Source organism: Propithecus coquereli, unplaced genomic scaffold (genome assembly GCF_000956105.1).
Source record: "Propithecus coquereli isolate 6110/MARCELLA unplaced genomic scaffold, Pcoq_1.0 Scaffold2, whole genome shotgun sequence".
Classification (NCBI taxonomy): domain Eukaryota; kingdom Metazoa; phylum Chordata; class Mammalia; order Primates; family Indriidae; genus Propithecus; species Propithecus coquereli.
In genome coordinates, this window is record NW_012144966.1 from 9,434,772 (window position 1) to 9,461,291 (window position 26,520).

At 35.3% G+C, this 26,520-nt stretch overlaps 1 protein-coding gene across 1 annotated transcript in view; it reads right to left on the minus strand.

Annotated features, from left to right (window-relative positions):
- TMEM67 (transmembrane protein 67) overlaps window positions 1-26,520 on the minus strand; it is a 51,208-nt gene that overhangs the window by 17,012 nt on the left and 7,676 nt on the right. Inside the window, exons 3-19 of the mRNA XM_012643534.1 lie at window positions 22,407-22,506; window positions 20,894-20,963; window positions 20,723-20,797; window positions 17,853-17,915; window positions 16,220-16,374; window positions 15,997-16,105; window positions 15,189-15,275; window positions 14,790-14,855; window positions 12,945-13,101; window positions 11,600-11,723; window positions 10,206-10,311; window positions 7,065-7,121; window positions 5,889-5,987; window positions 3,768-3,866; window positions 3,003-3,089; window positions 1,727-1,826; window positions 1,494-1,633 (exon numbers count right to left, since the gene is read on the minus strand). Coding sequence (XP_012498988.1) covers window positions 1,494-1,633; window positions 1,727-1,826; window positions 3,003-3,089; window positions 3,768-3,866; window positions 5,889-5,987; window positions 7,065-7,121; window positions 10,206-10,311; window positions 11,600-11,723; window positions 12,945-13,101; window positions 14,790-14,855; window positions 15,189-15,275; window positions 15,997-16,105; window positions 16,220-16,374; window positions 17,853-17,915; window positions 20,723-20,797; window positions 20,894-20,963; window positions 22,407-22,506 — 1,694 coding nt within the window. The remainder of the gene's footprint in view (window positions 1-1,493; window positions 1,634-1,726; window positions 1,827-3,002; window positions 3,090-3,767; window positions 3,867-5,888; window positions 5,988-7,064; window positions 7,122-10,205; window positions 10,312-11,599; window positions 11,724-12,944; window positions 13,102-14,789; window positions 14,856-15,188; window positions 15,276-15,996; window positions 16,106-16,219; window positions 16,375-17,852; window positions 17,916-20,722; window positions 20,798-20,893; window positions 20,964-22,406; window positions 22,507-26,520) is intronic.

A 26,520-nucleotide genomic window follows, 5' to 3' on the forward strand; every position in this document is an offset into this window, starting at 1 on the left:
AGCTCACTGCAACCTCAAACTCCTGGGCATGAGTGATCCTCCTTCCTGTCTCAGCCTCCTGACTAACTGAGACTACAGGTGCAACTAATTGGTTTTCTTTTTTAATTTTTTTTGTAGAGATGGGGTCTTGCTATGCTGCCCAGGCTGTTACAAAGTATTTATTAGAAGCTATTTAGTTAGTGCATTTAGTATTCTTCTCAATATGATTAAGGGCCAAAGATAACCTTGTCATACACACTGACAAAGCTCAAAAAATTCTGTTTAAAAGAATAAAACTTTCTTCAGTAAACCAATAAGTTAAACTAACAACTAACATTTCATGTGCATTAACATGTGCCAGGCACTATACCAAGTATTTTTAATATACAGTATATTTCAAAATGTCTTCTGGAGGACACATTCTTTGATAATAGGAAGTCATGGTTAAATATGTTTGGTCTGTCCATTAAACTCACCTAAATGCTCCCACCCTTGTAGTATAAAGGCTCTGAGAAGTTTTATGGTAAATGATTCTATATGACTTTATTGAATCTAGTGTTTTCAAACTTACTTGACTGCAAACTTTTTTTTCATGTAATACCTTTTAAAGCTTATGAAATTTGTAAAAAACACTCCTACACAAAAAAATAAGTATGTGAGGTATGTTACATAGCTTGATTTAGCCATTCCACAATATATATATAATAAGAGTTAATAATTTATAGCCAGTCTTAATTATGCAAATAATTCCTGGGAAAACCTATCACTCATATAAACAGTTTCCATGTTCAGTCTTATATTTAGTACTGAATACTTCCTGTCATAATTCCAACCAAATCCATGAAATAACTGCAAATGTCATAAGCGTGTTGTGTTTTGTTCAATCCATAGTAGATGTTCAACGACAGTTTGTTGAAAAATACCAACCTTATAATGGTGGTTCTGATGAAGGGGAAAATATGCATCATGGGGGAATGGGCTTTTTCAAAATACAGATACCTGGGCTCACCTTCAATCTGCTAAATTGAACATAATCTCTAAGGATGAGACCACGCATGGGTATTTTACAAAACCTCCCCAGGGGATTCTGATACAAACCAGCAGTTTAAAAGCCACTCCTTACACCTAAAGTGGTCGAGTTCATAGAGACAGAAGGTAGAATGGTGGTTGCCAGGAGTTGAGGGTAGGAGGTAATGGGTACAGAATTGTTTAATGGCTATAGAGTTTCAGTTTTGCAAGATGAAGAGTTCTGGAGATAGCTGGTGGTCCAATACACGACAATGTGAATGTACTTAACACTATTGAACTGTACATTTAAAAATGGTTAAGATGGTAAACTTTGTTATGTACTTCATCACAATTTTAAAAAAGCCATTCCTTTTTAATGGCTTGATAATATTTCAACCTTTAGAAAACTCTTCCACTTTCATGAAAACTTAGTTGGAATTACATTAATTTAACATTTATGAGGTACCCATAAATTGCATACAATTACATCAAAAAACAGTTTATACCTCCAAAAAGAAGAGGACAGTAAGTACTTGAAAGAGTGAATTAATTTTTCTCACAGTCTGAATTTCATTCCATTCATTTGCTACAAAATATGTTCTCCATATGCTTACAGGAACAGTGGCACTCCGTACGCCACCCTCACCTGATCAGGGAGATAAAATGAGTAAAAGAGTTTCACCTTCTTTGCTCTGCAAGGGTAGCAAAAGAATTTTGGTACAAATGTTTTTTTTGTTACCTTCAACAGCTTTAAGAACCTTTCCTTTAGGTCGCTCCCAATCAATAAAGAATATATCTATGGTAATCTGGGATATGAGTTTATGCAAAAATTGCAGTGCCTGAGGATGACATATAATAAAACACCTGAAAAGTATCAGCATAAAGCCTGCTTATGGAACCAATATTGATTCTTTAAGAAACATACTGTAATCACAAGAACATATAATTTTTACAAGTGAATTCACAAGAAGTTATAGTATCTTTAGGAGATCATTAGAAGCACATCAATAACGTAGAATCACCAAATTCACAGAATTTTCATATACATATTAATTTATGTTCCCTTTCTCTTTCTTTAAAATAGCAATACAAAAAAAGGAAATAGCCTAGTTCCTCCTCATACAGGGGCCTTGCATAATTAACTCTCTTTCCCAAGGTTTATAGACACATACTTTACTTTGTAGATCATCTGACTTCTTTGTAAATAAAGATATTTTTCAGCTATGATTTGCTTGTCCTAATTAAAGCTTTAGAATGCTCTTACTGTCTTTTTTTCTATCTCTGGTATTGAGATTTCTGATTTTTAAAAAATGTGTTGTTGAAACACAGCTTTCTCATTTATAGAAGCAAATGTTTAAACTGAGGCATTCTTTCTAGTAGATACATTATTGATCAAACAAAGGATAAAAATCTAAGTATCGGATGATACCTCACCTCAAGGAGCTCCTAGTTCAATGGGAAAAGCAGATGCTTAATTAATCATAGTACAATGGGATGAGAACTACCAAAGAGGCCTGTAAAGAGCTTCTGGTACATTGATGGAGGACACTGAAGGTAGGGAGGGGTGACCACAGGAAGAAAGGAGGAAAGGAATATGGAGACAGGGAAAAAAACCTCTAAGATTTCAGCACTTTATCCAGAATGGTATCTTTCATCTTTGATTAACAGAGACAAAATTCATGCCTAAAGGCATTTTGTCCCATTGTGAATATATCATCAGACTTTAAGGAACAAAGTTATACACTGAAATGTTTACCAAATTAGCCATAACTTACATTAATCCCAATGTATTTATGGCTTCTTTGAAAAATTATTTAAGGTAGATTTTCAGAATGAGCTATTCACTATAAATAAAGGTAGATTTCCTATGTAAAACAAAATAAAACAATTTATGCCTTCTTTCAAAACTAAGGTAAATTTTACACCAAAATTTTTTAGAAAATATTTTAATTTTAAGGACTTATTAATTTATTAGCAGGCCTTTTAAATTCGGTAATCTGTCTTTTGAAACTTACCTTCAGAGCAAAAGCACATCCCACATAAGTAACAAACCGTTCTTCTTGAACTGTCATTGGTAGCAAAACAGAGACAGATGTCTGTGCCTATAATAAAAATTATTTGGTTAAATATGATCACACAAGGGTTTTATGGGCTTTTTTTGGTTTTTTTTATTTTTGTAGAGATGGAATCTTACCATGTTGCCCAAGCTGGACTCAAACCTGGGTTCAAGCAATCCTTTGGCCTCAGCCTCCCAAGTAGAACAAGGTTTTCACTAAGCACAATTTAGAATACATAAAAGAGGAAGATAGTGATGCACTCAATAAGCTCACTGCACTCGGGGGAATGGTGAGGTTAGCACCTGGCTCAATACTTTCTTTTTTTTTTCTTTAGAGACGGGGTCTCACTCTGTTACCCCAAGCTGGAGTGCAGTGGCACAATCATAGCTCACTGTAAACTCGAACGTCTGAGTTCAGGCAATCTTCCTATCTCAGTCTCCCAAGAAGCTGGACTACAGGCATGTGTCCCCACATCCATCTATTCTTTTTATATTTTGTAGAGATGAGGTCTCAGTATGTTGCCCAGGCTGATATCGAACTCTTGGCCTCAAGCAATCCTCCCACCACAGCCTCCCAAAGTGCTGGGATTACAGGCATGGGTCACCATGCCCAGCTTAATACTCTTGATCAGAAATGCTCCCAAACAAAAATAATTCCTTTATAAAGAGAGCTTATCAGTTATATAGGTATTGGTATTTAGGGTAAATTCAGAAACTCACTCACTTTGAAGAAAATAAGCCAATAAAGACCTGTTCCCACTGTGATGATAAAGAAAACATTGGCGAGATCACCAGCATAGTACAGCAAGAATTTCATAACTGTCTGCAATTTAAAAAAAAGAATTATAGCTGTTAAAGACCCAATGATCACTTTTAGTAACACTATCACTTTTATATATCATCCACCCAGTTTCTCAAGCCCGAAGCCTTGTTTCATGTATCCATGTATCATCTAGTATAAAGACCAACTGAGTCTCCCTCCTAGTTACTTTTTGGATCCTTATCTTTCAGTCCATTTCCAGTAGTCCATGTCATTTTCAATCCTTTTCATCTTTCACTGTCTAAGAAAGTTGAACTGCTTAGTAATTTTCTCTTAGTTGGAAACCTGCCACTCTAATCTCTCCTCCACACTACGATGAGAGTTAGTTTTCTAAAGTGTAAATTGGACTCTGTCACTCCACTTCTTAAAAATTGTACAAATCCTCACTAACATGTAAGTTCCTGACCACAAGGTCCTTTACAACATAGACCAAAATTAACTTTTTAGCCTCATCTGCCAGTTCCAGCCACTTACTCAATGATTAACCACTCCACACCTTCATCTCAAATACTTCGTGGAATAAAATGGGCATTGTTTTTATGAAATATTCTTCCTTTCCTCTCTCTAGCAGACTCTCATGAGGCTCTGAGGGCACAGACCACATCTGTCTTTCCTCACTACCACACCCCCAGTGTCTGGTAGAGTGCCAGGCACTTAGACAGCAGGGCCTTAGTGACTACTGTGGAATGAACAGATAACCCAGCTTAAAGTACACTTCTCTGGGAAGCCTTTCTTGACTATTCCAAATAGTAAGTCAAGGCCCCCACTCTGATTCCTTAGCATGTTGACTTTGAAATCAGGAAGATAACCTGGTTAAACAAGTTACTATGTAGCCTTTCTTATGTTCTTCATCAGCAAAATAAAATACCTATTACAGAGCTGTTGTAAAAATTAAATGAGTAGAAAATTTAACCCCTGCTTCAATTTCATCATGTGTAAAATGGGAATAATAATAATATTACCTAACTTTATAGAGCTATTGTGAGGATTAAATGAATTATATATGTGTAAAGCTTTAAAAAGTGCCTGGCACACAGTAAGTATGGAATAAATGTTAGATAAAAAATAAAAACATTTCAGGTGGAAACTAAACTCTAAGCACAGATCTTTGTTTTTTGCTAATGCTATATGTACCTGATATTGAACTACAGATGATCAATAAAAGACTCTGGAAGTAAAAAAAATAAATAAAAATTAAAATTAAAAAAAAATTTTAAAGATTAAATGAAAGGAAAAATTATAAAGTTAAGAGAATTAAAATGTGGAATATCTTTGCGATCTTGAGATAGGGAAGGTTTTCCTAAACAAGATCCCAAAAGTTATACACCATAACATGAAAAAAAAATTCAGATGCTACCACATCAAGATTAAAAGTTCCGGGGAGGGGGGACAAGGGCAACATATGTAACCTAAACATCTGTACCCCCATAATATGCTGAAATAAAAAAAAACAAAGATTAAAAGTTCCATTAAACAAAGGACCACATGCATAAAAATAACAGACGAGTTATGTATTTGGGCATACATTTCAACATCAGAAACCAAAAAGGGTTTAACATTTTAAAAATACAAAAAATTCCTTCAAATAAACAAGAAAAGCTAGAAACCTAATAGAAAAATAGTCAAGGGATATAATAAACAGGCAGTTCACAGAAGGGGAAATCCAAAAAGTATATGAAGAGTAGTCAGAGAAATTAAAATGAAATCAACAATGACATACCACATATAACAATGACATGTATCATGAGATTGGCAAAAAATAGAAAGGTTGGAAAAATATCAAGTGTTGGCGAAGACATACAGAAACAGGAACAGGACTGTTGGTGGGAGTGTAGACTGCCATCCGGCACTGTGGGAAGAAAATGAGGTGTGCATATATCCTATGACGCAACAATACCTATTCTAATTACATACCCCATAAAAATTCAAGGCAACTTTCTTATTCATCCTCTAGCTGTGTCTTATCAGAAAGATCCAGAATAGTCAAAAGACAAAAATATTCTTTAAAAAGTCCTGAGAACATACCTGTAAATCAATCATGGGACTTCCAATGCGCCTCTTCCATGCTGCTGTCTTCAAAAGGGCTGCTAAAACAGCTAGCCCACCCAACACACCCAAAGCAATCTCAAAAAAAAAAAGAACATTTTAGAATTTATGTAATTTCTCTCATCAGTGTTCAAAAACACTATAAATAGAAAGTAAGGACATGCTCAAAAAATGGTGCGGAGGCATGTTGAAAGGACACAGGAGCCAAGTTGGAGGAACTTCCAATGGCCAAATCTGGGACAATTTGAGCAAGAAAATAAATAGTAATAGATTATAATCACTAGAGTAAAATAAATAGCCATGAGTTCACACTGATTTAAATAAATAATTGAATAAATAAATTACTGTGGGCAAAGAAAGAGTTCCTCTTTACAGTAGAGTTCCAATTAATAAATACAGAATGAATGAGAGAAATAGAAAATCACCAAAAGGCAAATATCTCAGTAATACTTTTTGCAGGCAAGAATCATCAATGGATGCTAAAATTAGTGGGCAAAAGAATGATGAAAAGCAGGGTATCTGCATAATTTCAAAGTATCTCCCAATGAGATATTTATTAATTACAAATGGAAAAATATAGTAGAGAACTCTGTTGACACCATCTTAGCCATCTGATAAAAGTTAACATCAGCAGCAATAAGACGTATTGACATCATGTACCTCCTGATACGACATACTAAGAAGAGCACAACATCACTTCTGTGGTATCTTTGCCAAAACCACATGAACTCAATTTATTCATGGGAAAATACCAGACAAATCCAAACTGAGGGCCAAAATAATTGACTAGTACTCAAAAGCGTCAGGGTCATGAAAGACAAAGATAGACTGAGAAATTGTCATAGACTGGAAGATACTGAGGAGACATGACAACTAAAAGCAATATGGAACCCTGGATTGGGTCTTGAAACAGAAAAAGAATAGTGAAGAAAACCTGTGAAATTGAAATAGTATGTCGATTAGTTAATAGGACTATAGTAATATTAATTTCCTGATTATGATCATTATAGTAAGGTTATGTAAGATGTTAACATTAAGATAGGTTGAGGGAAAGGTATGTGGCAAATCTATTTTGACAACTTTCCTATACATCTGAAATTATTATTTTTTTAATTGAAAAATGTAAATATTTTTAACAGGTTAAAATAAACTCACATCTGTCTGAACATGTGCTTCTCCTTGATTCATTTCATATTTGACTGAGAAAGAAACCTGATATTTAAAAGAAAACAAATTAGCCATACTGAAATTGTATAACACAAACTTACTTTTATTATAAAAATACATTTGTAGCTGGATTTTACCATAAATGCTATATTTTTTAACTATAAATATTATTAGAATTGACTCTTACGAATAAATAGATATACTATTGAGAATTATTTGTGTGCTTTAAATATCTCTTTTGAACACATATTAAAAGAAGGGTTCATGAGGAGCTAAGTTAGGTTCATTAACAGCAGTTCAAGCCAAACTAACCATATTTCATTTTCTAATAGGTTTCTGTAACTGAAGAAAGTGACTAAACTTATGTATCAAGAATTTAGGGCTGGGCATGGTGGCTGACGCCTGGGATCCCAGCACTTTGGGAGACCGAGGTGAGAGAATCGCTTGACATCAGGAGTTTAAGACCAGGGCAACACAGCAAGACCCTGTCTCTACAAAAAATAAGAAAAATTAGCCAGGTGTCATTGAGCACACCTATTGCCCCAGCTACTTGGGAGTCTGAGGCAGGAGGATCACTTTAGGCCAGGAATTTGAGATTGCAGTGAGCTATGATTGTGCTACTGTCCCCCAGCCTGGGCAACAGAGTGAGATGCGTCTCAAAATAAATAAATAAATACAATTAAAAAAAAAGAATTTAGCAACTGGCTAAACAAACATACCCTAACTAAGTAGATTAATCAAAAGTCTGAATAAAAACCTTAGGGATACCACTATTTTAAAAGACAAGAGAAAGAAGAACCAGTGAAGGGTCAGAGAAGAAGACTGTGAGAGGAGAGGCAAGATACTTAAGTCTTATCATGGTCACAGAATAGTGAGTTTCAAGAAGGAGGAGAAGGTCAAGAGTACAGTGTCAAATGTTAAATAAATGCTATGGTAAAGAAATAAAGCCACTCTATGTGGAATTCATTGCTGACCTTCATGAAAGATGTTTTCAAAGAAGTAAAATGGCAAGAGCCAGATTGCAAATGATGGAGAAGTGGCTGGGAAATGAAGGAAAGAAATATGACAGCAAGCTGAGGAGCTGACAGAATTGAGTAAAAAATTTGTTCAGCTGGATGTTTTAGTTCGTTTTTAAAATGAAGCTACCTGACAGTTTTTATAAACAAGGGAAAGTGACTAGCAGAGAGGCTGGCTGAATAAGGGGTTGGGTGATATTGGACAAAGTACTGCAGACAAGTTTAGGTAGAGGATTAGCTTAGCAAAGGAGGAGGGAATTTTCTTTCTTAGAAATAGAAACAAGAAATGGGAAAGATAATGAAACACAGGAGTTCTTTAGTATTAAAGAAGAAATCTGGATGGGTGTGGTGACTCATGCCTGTAACCCTAGCACTTTAGGAGGCTGAGGCAGGAGGATTGCTAGAGGCCAGGAGTTTGAGACTAGCCTGAGCAAGAGCAAGGTCCCGTCTCTACAAAAAATAGAAAAATTAGCTGGGCATGGTGGCGCACGCCTGTAGTCCCAGTTACTCGGGAGGCTGAGGATTGCTTGAGCCCCAAAGTTGGAGGTTGCAGTGAGCTGTGATGACATCACAGGTGACAGAGTGAGACCCTGTTTCAAAAAAAGAAAAAAAAAAAAGGAAGAAATCTGAAGGAATTCCTATTAGATGGTCTTGATCTGCTCAGTAAAACAGGAAGGTTATTTGCTGTTGGTGCGAGAGCAGAGCCATAGCTGGATGCTTAAAACTGATGTACAATTTTTGCAACAGCTGCCATGAGAAATTAAGAAATGATGAAATAACTGTATTTTTTATAATTAGGATGAAATGGACTTTATCAGTATAGTTTCATGACTCTCACAATCCTCTCTGTTATTTTCCAATTTGTTAAGACTTAGTTTGGAATATTTTAGGCAAGAATAATATTTAAAGAAAAGACCCAGAAGTATTTTATATTAAAATAAATATACTCTTGGTTACCTATGAATATCACTCCAGGAGGTTTTAAGCCAGGCAGCCTTTTGTTGTTACCAAGTATGCTTCTGGATTTTCTTCTCCTCTCATTACACACAAGCTCAGTCAATAGAAACTAATTTTAACATTGGATTAGGTAATAAAAATGAAAACGGGAAATCTTTAAGAGAAGTTATACTAGGTGCTTAATTTTGCTTAATTAAAGTTTGAATCCCATAGCAGGTGAGTACAAGTGCAAACACAACAGAGAGGCCAAAAGCACTGGATGAAGGAACTAGAATATTAAAATTCAGAAAAGTAAACTAATAAAAATTAAAAGCTATTGGTGAGCTTGAAGGTAAGAAATGCTTATCCCCTACTTCTCATATTTTCAGAAAAGGAAGGGGATATCCACTTAATCTCTAGAAGGAAAAAGTATAAAAGGATTACCTCTGCTTTTAATCTCTATCCCTCTCTCATTTACCCTTCCTCAAAGCAGGGATGCTTTATCTGACTGGGGAGGTTGAAAAGAGGAACTGAGCATGTACAGCTCAGTCGTTTCCAGGCTCATTATCTTCGGTACAGCCCGTTTTGGGGATGTACGAGGTTTGTTATTTCCATATATAGGCCCTCCTAGGTAGAAGAGGCCATCAGTTCTGTAGCTAAGTTTAATTGAGTTGGGGAAGAAGTACGGATCCAAACCACATTCTCTAGGTCATGTTAGCACTACTAGTTATAAAGCCGGTAATTTTATTAATAATCTTTCTGCCTGTTAAAGTGTATCTCTATCAAGTAGGCTATAGATTGGTGAGCACACATATGCCCACTGTAAAGTCTAAGTTCCCAGTTTAATTAGGCAAAGGGACAAAATCTTAACAGAAGCAAGGTAGTCCAAAAGGACAGGAGCAGATGGTGCACATCTCAGCATGTCCCAGGATCCCTAACAAGGATGCTCAATTGCTGGTAATGCTTCTACTGAAAAATTTAATTCATTCTTGCTCAGGATCCACAGGAACTCACCTCTTACCATTATTAGTAAAAACTATTTAAGACTTGACAATATAAAGAGAAAGATTTATTTAAAACTTAAAAAAAGACAAATTGTCTTTTGATCATAATATAAATCACATCAGTATTATGCTATATTTATACATGTACGGGACCTGATTAGTAAGGAACTCACCTCCACAGACTGGCTCTTGGGATCTTTGATATCAATGTCACGGTAGGCAATAGTGATTAAAGGAGGGTAGATGTTTCCATTTTTTGTGTTAGGTACAAGGTTGATGCTATTTAAAAGAAAATATATTTAGAGTGATAAGTATATCTAAGCCCTTAAACATATATTTAGTTTACCATTTCTTTTGAATTTAATACGAATTATCTTGATGATCTCAGAACCAACCAGTTAAGAACTAGGGAAAGTTAAACATAATCTAATGATAACAACACAAGCTATCTTAAGCAGTCAAAATAATATTAAAATATATCCTCTGAGATAAATTAGAAATGCTTTTGATCCAGGCCCTATGGAGTTTACAAGTGAAATCACTGAAGCACTCAAACCGTCTCTGAGTAATAATCAAAATTGCAGTGCTACATGCAGCTTAAAGAAAGGCAGATAAAATCCTGATTTTCAAAAGAGAAAGATGGATTCTTAACAAAATGTATGAGATATAATATTGTTTACGGCACATAGTGAAGTACATTTTGCCAAAATCAATGCATTAGTACTGTACAGTTTGTGGACTCAAAGAGGGAAGTGCCAATTACGAGGGGCCAATATGGTTTCATCAAGAATGTGTCAAGCCTGAGGAGGTTTGATTTAATTTTTACTAGGGATACCACATTAGCAAATTGAGGGAATACTAAAAACACAGTACATGTGGATTTCTATAAGATATATGACAAAGTTTCTGTATTGCCTACCTCATAAGACTATGAGAATCAAAATGAAATAACAGTGAAAAATGCATATTTAAGTGCTTCAAAGTATAATATCAATCTAATATAATATAAGATGATGGTGTTGATTTTCATCAGTGTATTCAAGGTATACCTCATAAAATATTAGAGTGGGAAAGTCAGTTAAGATCTTAGAGATCCCACTCTGGAAAAGAAAGCACGGTATTACCCTAAGGTAGGCTCATAGTTAAGGTATCATAGGAAGAGAAAGGTGTTGATAATTAATCTGGGTAAACCTAGAACAAAAGCTATAAAAGGAAATGAGGACAGGGGAGGCCTTACTATTAACAATCATCTGGCAGTCTCTTCCTAGAACACCAATTTTAGCCCAGTGGTATTCACCTTTCCTACACCTCTCAACCCATTCTAATTCAGTAGCTCTAGAGTGAGGCCTAGAATGTGAATTTTGAGCAAATTCCTCACACTCTTCTGATATAAATCCCCCCTTGGTCCTTCACTTTTATTGGTCTATGCCAATGTACATAAATAACTAAAAAAACCTTATCAACTATTACAATTCAGTTGTCCTTATAGTTTTCATTTGATAATTACTGGCAAACACTTTCATATGACATTTTCCCGTATACTGCAAGTCATTAGACATTTGTTTACCTCAGTGATATTTGGGTAGCAATTCGAATTACTTTTGGCTGACTTCCTAAGTCATTTTCTTGTCCACTTACTGCATCCACTAAGAAAATGCGCCGAGTCAGAAGCCACATGCCAGAGCTACTGTCTTTTATTATGAAAAGAAAAAATAAGATGGCATTAAAAAAATAGCCACATATTGTTCAAGACAGCTCTGAAGAAGTTTACTGGACACATTTAAAACACAAAATTAGTATTTTTTTTTTTTTTAGATAAGATGGCTGCAAAAAGTTACTGCTGTAAGAATTTTTTGTGTTTTTTTGGACAGAGTTTCAATCTGTTGCCCAGGCTAGAGTGCTGTGGTGTCAGCTTAGCTCACAGCAACCTCAAACTCCTGGGCTTGAGTGATCCTCCTGCCTCAGCCTCTCAAGTAGCTGGGACTACAGGCACATGCCACCACACCCAGCTAATTTTTTCTATTTTTAGTTGCCTGGCTAGTTTTTTCTTTTTCTTTTTTTTTAGTAGAGATGGGGTCTCACTCTTGCTCAGGCCTCCAACTCCTGACCTTAAGCAATCTTCCCACCTTGGCCTCCCAGAGTGCTAGGATTACAGGTGTGAGCCATCGCACCCAGCCAGCTATAAGAATTTAATAATGGTCTTCTCCATCTCTCACTTGAATGCCTTCTGATTGTTTGAACTTTTCATCAATCTGGAAGGCTTTTCCCTACAAATTACCTGAAAAAGCAGGATCTTATAAAATGAGTAACAACAAAAGAAACTAATTTATCCAAAAAAGCAGAGAGAGGACAGCTTGAAGAAAAAGCCCTAATTTACAATTCTTCTAATTTTTTTCAGGATATACGCTTAATAACACTATAATTTATTTTTTTAGAGACAGGGTCTTATTCTGTCATCCAGATTAGAGTGCAGTGGCTGGGTCATAGCTCACTGCAGCCTCAAATTCCTGGGCTCAAGTGATCTTCCCACCTCAGCCTCCTAAGTAGCTAGGACTATAAGCACCACGTGTGGCTCATTTATTTATTTATTTATTTTTTGTGGAGATGGGGTCTCAGTATGTCGCCAAGGCTTTTCTCAAACTCCCGGCCTCAAGTAATGCTCTTGCCTCTGCCTCCCAAATGCTAGGATTACAGGCCTAATTTCTTAACAATATGCCTGATTAAAAAAATTAGTAAAAATTTCTAAGTACATCAGCAATTTATTGTTTTACTTTTTGGCATGCCATATAAACTCATATAATAAGAGAGAATTCATGACCCTCCTTATAATCAATGGTTTATTTAATTATCATGTGTTTGACTTGTTTATTGACTTCTGCTCAGAGAAACAGTGGTATGTATGGATGTCTTACCTTGGTTCACAAATCTTTTATTGTGCTGAAGATTTAGGTTTAACACAGGTACAGCCCAAATATATTGGTGTTGGTTTTCATCAGTATATTCAAGGTACACATCATAAAATATAGGAGTGGGAAAGTCAGTTAAGATCTTAGAAATAGGAATCTCACACTGGAAAATAAAATTAAAAATACAAACATCACAATTTAAAATTAGAAAGTATATTTATTATCTTTAAAAGAGTGTTTTTTAAATTATGCAAAATAAAATCTTTAAACTATCTAGTTTATATGCATTTCCACATGCCTTCCAAAATATGAATACTGCAAATATGATTCTTTTATAAGGGCCAAAAAAGCTAACAGTAAAGAACTGCTTTGTTCTTGACCTACAACCCAGATGGAAAAGGTATGACTTCATTCTCAACATTAAGGGCACATCAGTGAAAATGTTTAAAAACTACTGTCCTGTGGGATAAACTCCCAATTCTTTCTCCTGATATACAATGACGTCTATGATCTGGCTTCCCTTAACAGAGCCAGGCTTATCTCCCAGTGCTCCCTACCAGTCTATAGTGGTCCATTCATACTAATCTACTTGCAGTTCCTAAATACATCATGCTATTCTATGTCACTCTGGCATTGAAAATGTGGTTTCTGCCTAATGTTCCCTTCCCAACTGTGTTCTCCTGGCAAACTCATATTCATTATACAAGCCTAAGTGTCACTCTGTGAAGCCTTTCTGTACTTTCCCAGGAACGGGTACCTTGTACATACCTATAGAATAACACATCACATTCTTGGCAAGTCTTTTTCTATGTAGCTTTGCCTACGAGGCTATAGACTGCTTGAGAGGCAGCCAGGTTCAGTGGAATAACCATGGTTTTTAAACCTAACAGAACATTGGCTCAACAATTTATCTGATGCATGACTTTGAGTAGACTACCTAATCTTACTGGACATAACTTCCTCACCTGTGAAGCACAGATAGTATGTATCTCACATAGTTATTTTATGGATCAAATGGGATAACAATGATAAAATGCTGAGCACACAGCAGCAGGTATTTAATAAGTGTTACTTCTCTTGGCTCATGTTAGATGCACAATATCATTTATTTATTTTTTTTAAAGTAATATATAAGTCATTTCTGACAAACTAAGTGAATTTATGTTCATGTTAGAAAATTTGGAAAATACAAAAACGAAAACAAAAATCATCTCTAATCCTACCATCCAGAGATAACCACTGTTAAAAATGTTTGTTGTTTTCCAAAATGGTATTTTTTATTGTGGTTTTGTTCTATGGTATGTGTATACATACATTTTTCTCAGGAAGCAGTTTTATAGACTACTGAATGTCTTTCAAATATTTAATGTCTCATAACATTCCTTTGTACCATACTGTAATTTCAAAATGGGTTGCCAAAGTAAAGAAGGTCAGAGCAGGAAGCAGAGAAAAAGTATGAAGGGAGAAAAAAAGGAAGCATTTTTACTTGTTATTGGGGGATAGAATGAGAAAGGAGTAATATTATTATTCATCACAAAAACAAAGTAGTATTTTTACTTTATTCCAAAATGCTCAGAAGTAGGCATTATTTTTTTAAGACTTATTAGCCTAGAAGCACATAAACAATTGACTGTGAAAATGATGTTTAACATTCTAAGATGACAAGGTACTCTCTTCATGCTGATTAAATTAAGGTTTTCTGTGCCCACATAAATTATATTAATTAATGAAATTACTCATTACTGTTAAAAACATTTCCAATTTCAAAATTTCAAATAGTATTCCAACTATTGCTCATGTGATATTTTAAAAAACAAAGCTAAAATATAGACTAACATAGTCCAAACTTACATTTTGTTGATAGGTGGTTCCAAAAGAAAAAGCAGCATTTAGCCTTGTCTCTGTGTCTGGACAAAGCTACAGCAAAAGAATGTAACTGATAAATATCTCTCACAAATGTTTTCTTTGCTTTTAGTAAAGAGTTCTCAAGCTCCCACATGGATATATGCTCTACATAATACTTATTTCATGTATCAAGGATATAAAAAGTTAAGGGAGCATCTTTGTTATAAATTAAAGTTATAACTTCAAAAGCAGTTTTAAGAAATTCCAATTTAAAGCACCAGAAAAAAATCAGCCATAGTATGTAACAAATGCTCTATTCAAACAATAATTTAGTTTTTTCCTCTTGTCTTTGCCTCAAGCAAAAATAAGGCTCATTACTAATTTCTTAGGTAGAATCATGCTTACCTGTAAAATACCTCCTTCTAAAGTTTGCCACTTGAGAAAATGGCCTCTTATATCATAGGAAGCAGCAACAAACTTCAGTTTTGTATTCTGATTAAAGAAAACAAGAATAAAATAATGTCAAATACTCTGAAAGTAATATAATATTCTACAAAGAAATTTTCACTGTTGACTAATCCTTTCTTTTGTATTGTTGACTGATCTTTTTTGTTGAAAAATTAAATTCAACTACCTTTGTTTTGAAGCTCAATTAATCTAACTATTCCTATGATTAAATACACCTTAAAAAGCTGGACTGGTTTTCTGCATGAAAATTATTATTTTAGAATTGAGAGGCAGCATTAGTGACAGATAGTCTCCTTTCAAACCTGTTACATGGGACCTGGGGGCAGAAGAATAATCTTACTTCTTCGTTCTAGGTCAGAAAGTCAGAGGTGGGAATTTGGACCTGTGAAGTGCTGAGCAATATCATGGAGCCCCAATCCCTTCTTTAAAATATGGAAATTCAGAAGGAATTTCAGAAGGAAATTCAGAAAGAGATTGTTTTGCATTTGGTGATGAAAACTACTCTTCCCAACCCGACTAATACCACTTGATGCCATAACCACATCATCCAGAGGTATCCATATACTCAAATAAGACAGCTAAACTCTATACTGTTTAGTTCTTATAAGCAGCTGATATTTATATTTAGTTCAATAACTAAATTTATAAAAACCTAATAAAGCAAGAATCGTAACTAGTAACTTTATTACCATTTAAAATTGTAAATCAAAATGTAGTTATCCTCTAATGACATAGAGACTTATACCTGGTTTTCCCCTTTAAAACTGAAATTTGTAGGAAGAGGGGTAGTAGTGAGTATTTGAGGTGCTAATCCTAGCTGGTCTCCATAAAACAGCCATGGAAGATTCTGTCTCCTATAAACAATTACAATTGTTTTAATAATGGGAAAGAAATATTTATTAATATTTATGAATAAAACTACACTGAATTCAGTCAAAATGACATTGCAACAATCAAGATATCCTTACCAAAATGAGATAGAATGAACAGTGCTCAGTGAAGCAGTATTTTCAAAGATAAACTGAAACAGTCGACATGCATCACATGTAGCAGAATCATAAGAATTCATGTTCATCACACACATATTTCCAAGAACTTGGCAAGATGTTAGATTAGCATGCATCTACAAAAGAACAATGGCAAAGAAATGTAACATGGACCTGAACAGTCTAAACAAAAGTTGATACAAAAATTATGCTTTGTTTTAATTTACCTATTCTAATTCTTTTTTATTATTTTGCTTTTTAAAACATTTGTTTTTTTGCTAGAAAAAAGAAACATTTCCTCTAGCTTAAGTAGAAAAATTTTCCATATGAGAAGAGAAATGAATACATTTTAATTATAAATTTTCTGCTAAAATATAAAGATAAGCAAATGAAAGAAGAACTAAGTAAAAATGTATAGCATGACATTTTAAAAAACTATTAAGTAGAATATTTATATTTGAAAGAATAATTTGTTTCTATATTAGATCTTACACATATACGTCTAAATCTATTTTGTTTAAGTAATCTGCTTTATGAACAACAAAGTAAGATCATTTGTTGAGTTTGCCTCTCAACCTTCTTTTTCAATTTTCCCTCTCAGGCAATTTCATCTTTACAGTTATTCAGGTCAAAATCTTGCAGTGAACTTTTTTTCCTGTCCTTCTCATATCCAACTCATCAGTGAATCCTGTTGGCTCAATCTTCAAAGTACAGCCGGAAGCTAAACCCTTCTCTCATTTCCATGGTACCACCCTTGTCTACGGTTCTGCTATCTCTCACTCAGATTGCTCTAATACTCTCTAAATGGTTTCCCTGCTTATGTTCTTAGCCCAACAAATTCTATTCTCCATGCTACAGCAACCCTTTTAAAACCTGAAGTGCCACCATGTCTTCCTTTGCACAAAATCCTTCTACTTCCCTTAGGAAAAGTCCCAGGTCCTCGTCATAGCCGCTCCCTACATCCCTGACCTCTCCTCCTCTCCACTGTCCCTGCTCACTTTGCTCTAGCCACTCCAGCCTCCTGCCTGTCTCTTGAGCATGAATAAGCCAGTGAACTTGTGCCCTGGGACATCTGTTCCTGCTGTGGTCTCTGCTTAGAACACTCTTCCCTTAAATATTTACATGGCTCACTCTTACTTCTTTCAGGGCTTTGCTCAAATATCACCTTCTCAGAGATGTTTGTCCTGACCATTCTATATAAAATATTATAGGATCCCCTGCCCCTCTATGTTCTTTACTCCAAATTATTTGCCTTCATAGCACTTAGTACAAACTGACATTTATTCAGACTATAACTCCATGAGGGATTTTTTTTTCCATCTTTTTCTGAAATATCTAATCTGATTTGAGAATTGGGCCTGGCATACAGCAGGTCATCAATAAACATTTATTAAATGACAGTTTCCCCTAACACTCAATTTTAGCTAAAAAAGCCTGAAGATCTTCGATCTGTATATACTGAATACCATTTTCTTTATGTATTCTCTTTCAATCCACTGGAAAGAGCTAAGAAGATATATCTACTTAGAGAGAAAACTTTTTTATTATCTGGGTGAAAAATGATACCACAATTCTTCAAAATGAAATGAATTATTTTTTAAAAATTCAAACTTACCTGACATGCAACTGCTGATGAGTGCAAATACTTTGCAAACCATTCTGAAGTTAAGGACATGCCCTGTAAACAACAAGATGCATTTTAGTTTTAAGTTCAAATGAAGATTCCCTAACTCTACACTGTTAGGAAGACCTTAATATGCATATTGTTGAATGGGAAATGTCAAACGTTACTTTCTCAATGTTAGTAGAAAAATGGATTCTAACAAGAATATAAGAATTAATTCTAACCAATGTCAGTTATTACAAATAGGATTACATTAGAAAATAATGACACTTGGGCAAAAGATATAAGCAGACAAAATGTACCTGTGATCCAAAAATACTATATGCCAATTTCACTAATACAAAAAATAAAGTGGCAAAAAAAAAAGAAAAATATTAATAATCCTGACAGTATTGAGTGAACTGTGAAATCATTAGAAATGATTAGCTCAATAATTGATTCAGGCAAGATTCATTATTGGATGCTGAAATGCATATTTACATACTCTCACAGTAAATCTGAGACTAATTATTAATCACAGTACCTTTATAAGGGAGAGAAGTGGCAAACACAAGTACCACACAATCAAATTTGGCATCATCAATAACTGGACAACCTGACATTATGTGCTCCTTGTTGTGATGCAATGGGCTATACACAACCCTATATAATATTCTTTTAAAAAGATGTTTCACTGAGTCTAATCATGAAAAAAACAATCAGAAAAATTCAGGGGGAAAAAGATCACAGAAGCAAAGTGAAGCAGGGATCTGTACTAGATTAAAGGAGAATGAAACTTGATCCTTATCTCTCGCCATATACTAAACACCACTATGCAGTAGACCCATTGCAAACTTCTTTCACAGGAAGGGAAGGTGGATAGGGAATAACTATAATTATACAAAAGTGAGCCTGGAACATGGTATAGAGAGACCAAGCAAGTGCCTGAAGCCTAATGAAGTCATGTCAAAACAACACAGGAGCTATCTTGAAGGCAAGTGCAAATTGGTACAACTTAAGCTTCAAAAACAAGAATAACAGTAACAAATTATAATACAATGTATAAACAAAGATTCCATGAGTTTACAATAAGGCTTTAAAAAAAATAACCTTTGGCAACCATCACACAGGAGTGGTTGATAAAAACAAGCATCATCAATGGAGACCAACGCTATAAGGGTGAGGAAGAGGAAGTGTAATCTTAGAAATCGTCCTCACAAAATACTAATCAATTACAAATGGAAAACGGTAACTTCATGGTAGTCATGGTGACTTTAGGGCAGGTGGTCAAGGTTAGCATTATCAGTGGTGGGCCAGGTGGACACTGTGTGCCCCTGATGTGATGCAATGTACTGAAAAGGGCACTTTTTTTGTGTGGCTTTCTGCCAAGCCCGTACCGATATGAGGAAAGACTGGATGGAGCCAGGCTAAGGGTCATCCTATACATGGTAAGCCCTGTAATCTTCAAAACTGTTGCATTCAGGAAAGACAGGGAAACTGAGGACCTGTTCCAGATTGAAGGAAACTAAAGTAACATGACCTAAATGACTGGCAACCTCAGAGGAGATAGGAAAGAGATCATTGGGACTTTTGGCAAAATTATTTCAACTTAAATTATTTGAAAAGGGAAAAAAAACTGATAATCAGGTATAGACATTCACTACAACCTAAGACTGGGGAAGAGTGTCCCAGAAGACATGTATCTTGTTATAGATGAGCCAATTTTGGATGATCTCAGAGCTCCCTATTTATATCCCTGTTTTAGCATTTATTTTGTTGTCTGGCAACAATTTGGTACTTGCCTGTCACCCTCAAAAGATAGTGGAAGAGAGGAATTTTTGCCTTATTCATCAAGATCCCAGATTCCACCCTCATCATTGCTAGCCTCACAGCCCTCCTAATCACTCCTACTCATTCAATGATGACATTAACAACCAGACCACAGTCTGTCTGCACCCAGTTCTGCTGGCATACAGTATCTTCAATGTTCATTAACTAACTCCTACTCTAACTCCTAGTCATCTAACTCTTATTCTCTTGGATTCGTGACCACTTACTTCCCATTTTATACCCTCGAACTTGTTAACACCAACATCTGCTACAAAAGCTCTAACTTTAGGCCTCAATGCTCTCATCTATAAAACAAGGAACCTGGCCAGATAAGAATAATCCTGATTTCTCCAATGCTTACCACGTACAGGCATTCCTACATAGGTATTATTGTTATGTCTACTTTAACAATAAACTGAAGTTTTAAAAAGTTAAGAAACCTCCCCAAGGTGCAAGGATACAAAACTAATGACTGGTAAATCCATGGTTCAAATCTAGAGTTAGGAAACAGGCCACACATCACTGCCTGAGCTCAGCCTCCCCCACCGCACCCCGCTGACCCTGTCCGTGGAAAACTTGTCTTCCATGAAACTTAGGAACCAGGCCACATAGCAGGCAGTGAGCAGCAGGCCACTGAGTGAAGCTTCATCTGTATTTATAGCTGCTCCCTGATGCTTGCATCACCACCTGAGCTCCGCTTCCCTCTACCCCCATCCCAGCCACCCCACCCCCGTGGAAAAATTGTCTTCCATGAAACCAGTCCCTGGTGCCAAAAAGGTTGGGGACCGTTACTTTATAAGTCCTATATCGGGCATTTCTAGCTTAAACATTCTGTAGTTCACTGAAAAAGGAATAAGCTAAGGTATAGACTGAGTACTATACTTATAAATTATAACGTCAAATTGTTAGATTAATGTTTCTTAGAGTGATAATTTTTTCTATTTTAAAGTGATTTATACAAAAATGTTTCTCGTGTTAGTCTGAAATTAATTACTAAAGGAAGAAACGTAGAAAGTTCCTTAACAATAGAACAAAAATTGAAACATACTCACAAGCTCTCCATAACGCGTAGGTGAAATTCTACATGGAGGAAAATTCCCTGTGCTGCTGAAACATAATCCCCCTGTCTTCATAAATAAATAAGGAGAAAAATACCTAGGTTATGAAAAGTTATAAGCAACTGAATTTATAAATATATACTTTATCAATTTGATTAGCCTTACTAAAATGTTAGGTTCAGAACATGCACAGGACTTGCTGGTATTAATGAATGTTGGTTCACATCGGACGCACCTGTTCAACATAGTAAAAATAATTTTTGAAATGTTAATAAATTATACTAAACCTAATAGAGAACTTGTCTTCATAAAATGATGGATTAGAATAGGTTCATTTAGCTAAGCAATTACTTAAATATATTAAACAAATTTTAAATATTAACACTGATTTGAACACTTTTATACCACTCTGTGTTATAAAGCAAAGTATAAGGAAATAAATCTAACCAATAATAGAAGAGTATTTTTTAACTACATGGAATATATAGAATGAATAATACTGAATAGCAAAGATGGTTAAGTCACTCAACTAGTGAAAGAGCCCAACAAATTCATATAAATGAAGCCCAATTTTTATAAGTAATTGTATCAAATATACTTTATTTTATCTGCCACAATGCAAAAAAAGCAGCATAAGCTGAAAAGATATTTATATGGAGCTCCTCATCAAACCTATACCCAACATTTTTAAATAAAATCTATTTATCATCTTAGGAAAGAAAATATTTTATACCTTTTATTAATGAATGAGATAGAGGGAGGGAGGGCACTAGACTAGTGGACACTGATGACTGAATAAATATATGGGTATTCATTACTTGCAAGATAGAGCAGGTAGGAGTGGAGCTAGGGCATGATATAAAACTCAGACTAGGCCTGGGGAAGTATTAGAGGGACAAACTTGGGACTCAGCCCAGTAGTATTATGATGCTATAACTCAGGTCAGTCTGAGAGAAAAGATGGTCCAACACTAAGTATCCCCAGGAGAAGGTGCTTGACTATTTTCTATATTAAACTTGGGAACTAAAGAGAAAACTGTGCTTAGAGGGAAGTCATCATGTAGGCCTCTAAGAAAACTGAAGAAGCTGAAATAGGTATAATATGTTTAAGTTGGAGGTGTGTAGGGAGAGGTGTGTGTTTGTGTGTCTGTGCGCACGAACACGGGCATAAAGAGGGAACAGGAAACAACAGAAAACAGGACTATAAATCAGGGTACCTGGGTTAGTATAATTATTATTTCATTTATTAATGTTTTTCTATATAATATTATATTAATAATATATAAAGGCTGTAACATAGTACTTGGCACATATTATAAAACAAAACCAGCTACCTTTTACTGAGTGGTTACCATGTAGCACTATGCTAAGAAGTTTACATATTTATTTCTGAGCCATTACAGCCTATGAAGTCGGTAGTACATTCCTATTCTGCATACAAGAGACTGTGACTTATTGAGCTGTCCGAAGTCAAACAACTAATAAACTGAGCCCACATCTGAACCCTATTCTGTCTCACACTCTAGGCTTCGGCTTCTCTGTCTGTTAATGTCTACTTCTATCCTTCTTTGGGTTATTGTAAGGAGCCAGTGATAGGATAGGAAAATACTTTTAACAGTACAGATTATACATAAATATAAGATGATATAAATGAAGTCAGCCCCTACCACATTGCTTACCTATTTCCTAAAGCATTTGGTACTGTAAAAGAGTCTTCCTTTTCATCACAGAGCTCACAAGTTGCTTCAGACAATAACATCCCATTAACATCTCTTTCCACTAAACAATTTAGAAACATAATTAAGATGTAACTCGTAGTGAACGTATATTTTCTATATACTTAGAAAATATTTAATAAAACCCACATAACTTTTACACTAATAATTATCAAAACACCTTTTTTGCAGTAAAGATATGTCAAGTATCTCTATAATAAAGTATAGAAAAGTGAAGCCTTCCCCATTCCCACATAATAAAATACAGGAAATAATTGTCCAACTCATCATAATAATAAATCAACATTTTTTCCTCAAAAATTACCCATATGTTCCTGTCACACTGGGATGGGGAAGTATTTTCATAGATTACTGACAATTTTCAGTAATTCAGAGGGCTTTTAGTAGTATTTATTAAAGTTTTAAATTCATATACCCCAAAATGCTACAATTTTATTTTTAGATACCTAACCTACAGAAATACTTGTACATGTGTATAAGGACATTCACTGAAGCATTATTTATTAGAAAACAAGCTGAATATCTAAAACAGCAGAATGGTGGTGTATACATGCTATGAAATACTATGGAAAAGATGAAGAAGAATCAGGTAGATCTAACAAATCACACCATTAACTGAAAAAAGTATGCTATAGAACAGTATCTGTGGTATAAACCTTTTTTTTTTTTTTTTTTTTTTTTTTTTTGCAGACAGGGTCTCATTCTGTCGTTGGCCAGGCCAGAGTACAGTGACATTATCATAGCTAACCACAACCCCAAAATCCCAGGTTCAAGCAATCCTCCTATTTCAGCCTCCCAAGTAACTGGGACTACAGGTATGTGCTACCACGCCTGGCTAATTTTTTATTTTTTGTAGAGGCTGGGTCTCCCTGTGTTGCTCAGGTTAGGTGGTATGAAACATTTATGTAAAAACACTACTTATATTTCCTGTGGCTACAATGTAGATCCTTATGATAAAATGGAAAAAAATTCTGAAAGGACAACCTCTTCACCCCTACCCCCGCCAAAATGACAACAATTGCTTTGGGATTGAGGGAACAATAGAGAATCAGCATTCAGAAAAAAGGTCAAAGAAGACCTTAGTCTTATCCACAATGTTTTGCATGGTGCTAAGAGATAATTTTAACAAAAGTAAAGGTGAACAACTTGTTCCCCTATAGTCATCCCTGTCTCAGTAAATGGCAACTCCATTTGACCTTTACTCAGGCCCCAGTCCATACAGTCTCCTGTTCTCAGGATCCACATTAAAAAAAAAAATTATAAAAATTTTTGAAAACCCCTACAAATCCTATCAGCTCTCTTTTCAAAATATATTGAGAAACGAAATTATTTTCTCTACCTCTACAACTAATACCCTGGCCCAAGTACCATCCTCCTATCACCTAGGCTTTTGTAACAGATTCCTAACTGGAGTGCTAGTTTTATGTTTCATGTGGAAGCTATTGTTAGCCTTTTAAAACCTAAGTGTGATGATGTCACTCCTCTGCTTAAAAACTTCCAAATTGCCTCCCATCTCACATGGTAATTTCCAAGATCACTACCACAGCCTAAAGGCCTTATATGATCTGCACACCATCACCCCCAACTTTTCCGACCCATCTGCTTCCACTTTCCTCCTTCTCTGCTTCAGTCACATTGGCATACTTGCTATTTCTTGAAAATGCCAAATATGTTCCCATCTTAGGACCTTAGTACTTATTATTCCCCTCTGCTTAGAATGATGTTTCCAGTCATACTCATGGCTCTGTCCCTCACTTCTTTCAAGTCTTTGCTCAGATGCCACCTTTCCAGAGAGGATTTCCATGACCATCCATGTAAAAATAATACCCTACTCCCTCTCTCTTGCCCTGCACTATGGAGAATTTTAAGCAAGTAATAGTAGCCTCTAAAATAACAAGATACTGTGTTTTCATAGTTGTCACCTAATCTCAAGGGGTCATTAGATGTCAGAGCCACTGTTCAGACAAGGTAGCAAGAAAATTTTGCTTCCCTCTGCTTCTGATCCACAGATATTTTGAAAGCACCTAATAGGCAGGAAATAAAGAATTACAAGGTAAACAATAACGTGACTAGAGTAACAGAAACATCACTTGAATGGTTAACTACACACGATTTCAAAGTATTTTTTATTCTTCCAGTGACTAACTGGCTTACACACATGGCCAATACCAAGTGTACTAGTATGTATTTTCTCTTGATATACACCTGTGCTGTCCAGTATAGTTACTGTTCAGTATGGGCACTAGTCACTTGGTAACCAAACACTTGAAACGGGGCTAGTCAAAATTAAGATTTCAAAGATAGTAAGAGCAAAAGAATGAAAATATCTCAATAATTGCTTAACTTGATTACATGTTGAAATGATGATATTTCAAATAATATTAGGTCAAATAAATTAAAAATCATTTCACCTGTTTCTTTTTTTAATGTGTAGATAAGAAAATTAAAAATTATAAATTTTGTTTGTGCTGTATTTCTATTAGACAGCACTGCTTTATATAAATGCCAGCACATTTTTCCTTAAGAGTTTTTATTCCAAATTTATAAATAAGTCTGATTACTTTTATCTTCCTATAATCTAAAATTTATAGTAGAAATAGCACATTATGAAATGTAATAAATTTCAAATTGCCATCTAGCTCATGAAATTTTCATTAGCCCCATCCCTAAGAAAACACCCCCCAAATACTGTGAGAATCAAGTTAATCTGTTCAGTAGAGGAAACAGTACTGATAAAACTACTGAAAGTCAGTGGGTAATTAAAGTACAAATGTAATTTTAAAACCATTTAAATGTCTATCAAGCCTAGGTTCCCAAGCCAAGGCATGTAAAGTCCTGCTTATCCTTAAGTCTGAGGGCTAAGGGGTAAAATCCATCCATCCACTGCCTCCACTCTCCTGCCACTCAGTCTTCCAAAACTCCCCAACATCTAGCTTCCATTCACAGCAACTCACTGAAACAGCAATGTTAGCACCAGTGATTCCTGACTATCAAAAGTAATCTTGGTAACTCAGTCCTCACTGACCTCTCCACAGCATTTGAATCTATGGTCCATCATCTCCTTCATCCCCACTTAGAAATTCTAGAGATATTTCTGACTTTTCCCTTTTCCTCCTCTCTCTATACTCTCATTCACCTGTGTCTATTATTTTTTTAATGTTTCTAGCATCTACTCCTTTGTGTATAATTTTGCCCTAACTCTGGTTCAGATCCTCTTATCTACAATACTGCAGCAGGCTCTTCACAGTTCCCTCTCCTGGTATTCCACTCCTTAAATGTCAACTCTACGAGGGCAGAGACTTTGGGGTATTCTGTTCACTCCTTTATCCCTAGGACCCCTAGACAATGCCTGGCACATAGCAGGAGTTCAGTAAATATTTGTTGGATGAATGAATGCCATACATAGCTGCTAGATCAATCTTAATCATTCTTCATTCAAAACTTTTAATGAAATTCTCTTGCCTATAGATCATCCTACTGTTTAAGGCCATCCATAATCTCAACCAATGTACTTTTAAATTCAGCAAACTACTATTCTCATAATCCCTTCACACCCAACATGGATATACATGTTTGTCATAATACCCTTGCTCATGCTGCTCCTTCTGGCTGGAATGTTCTCTTTCTTGCTACCTTTTGAAATCCCATTAATCCCTCAAAGCTCAGTTATTACACTGCCTCCTCATGGCAACCTTCTTAAACAACCCTAATTGAAGTTAGCTATTCCTAACAGAGCATTTACTGTTCATAGTGCTCATTTGATGATTTAACATATGTATAGCTTGTGAAAGTATTTTATTGTTATATCGTTCTGCAAATTACTTTTTCATACACATGTCCTGTCTTCTAATTAGACTTTAAATAATTTGATTGCAGGAATTTTTGTTCCATTAAAAAATTAATGTTTGTGCTGGGCATGGTGGTACACACTTCCAGTGCCAGCTACTCAGGATGCTGAGATTGGAAGATTGCTTGCACCCAGGAGTTCAAATCCAGCCTGGGCAAAATAGTGAGATCCCATCTCTAAAAAAATAAGTAAATAAAAGTTTTTAAAAAT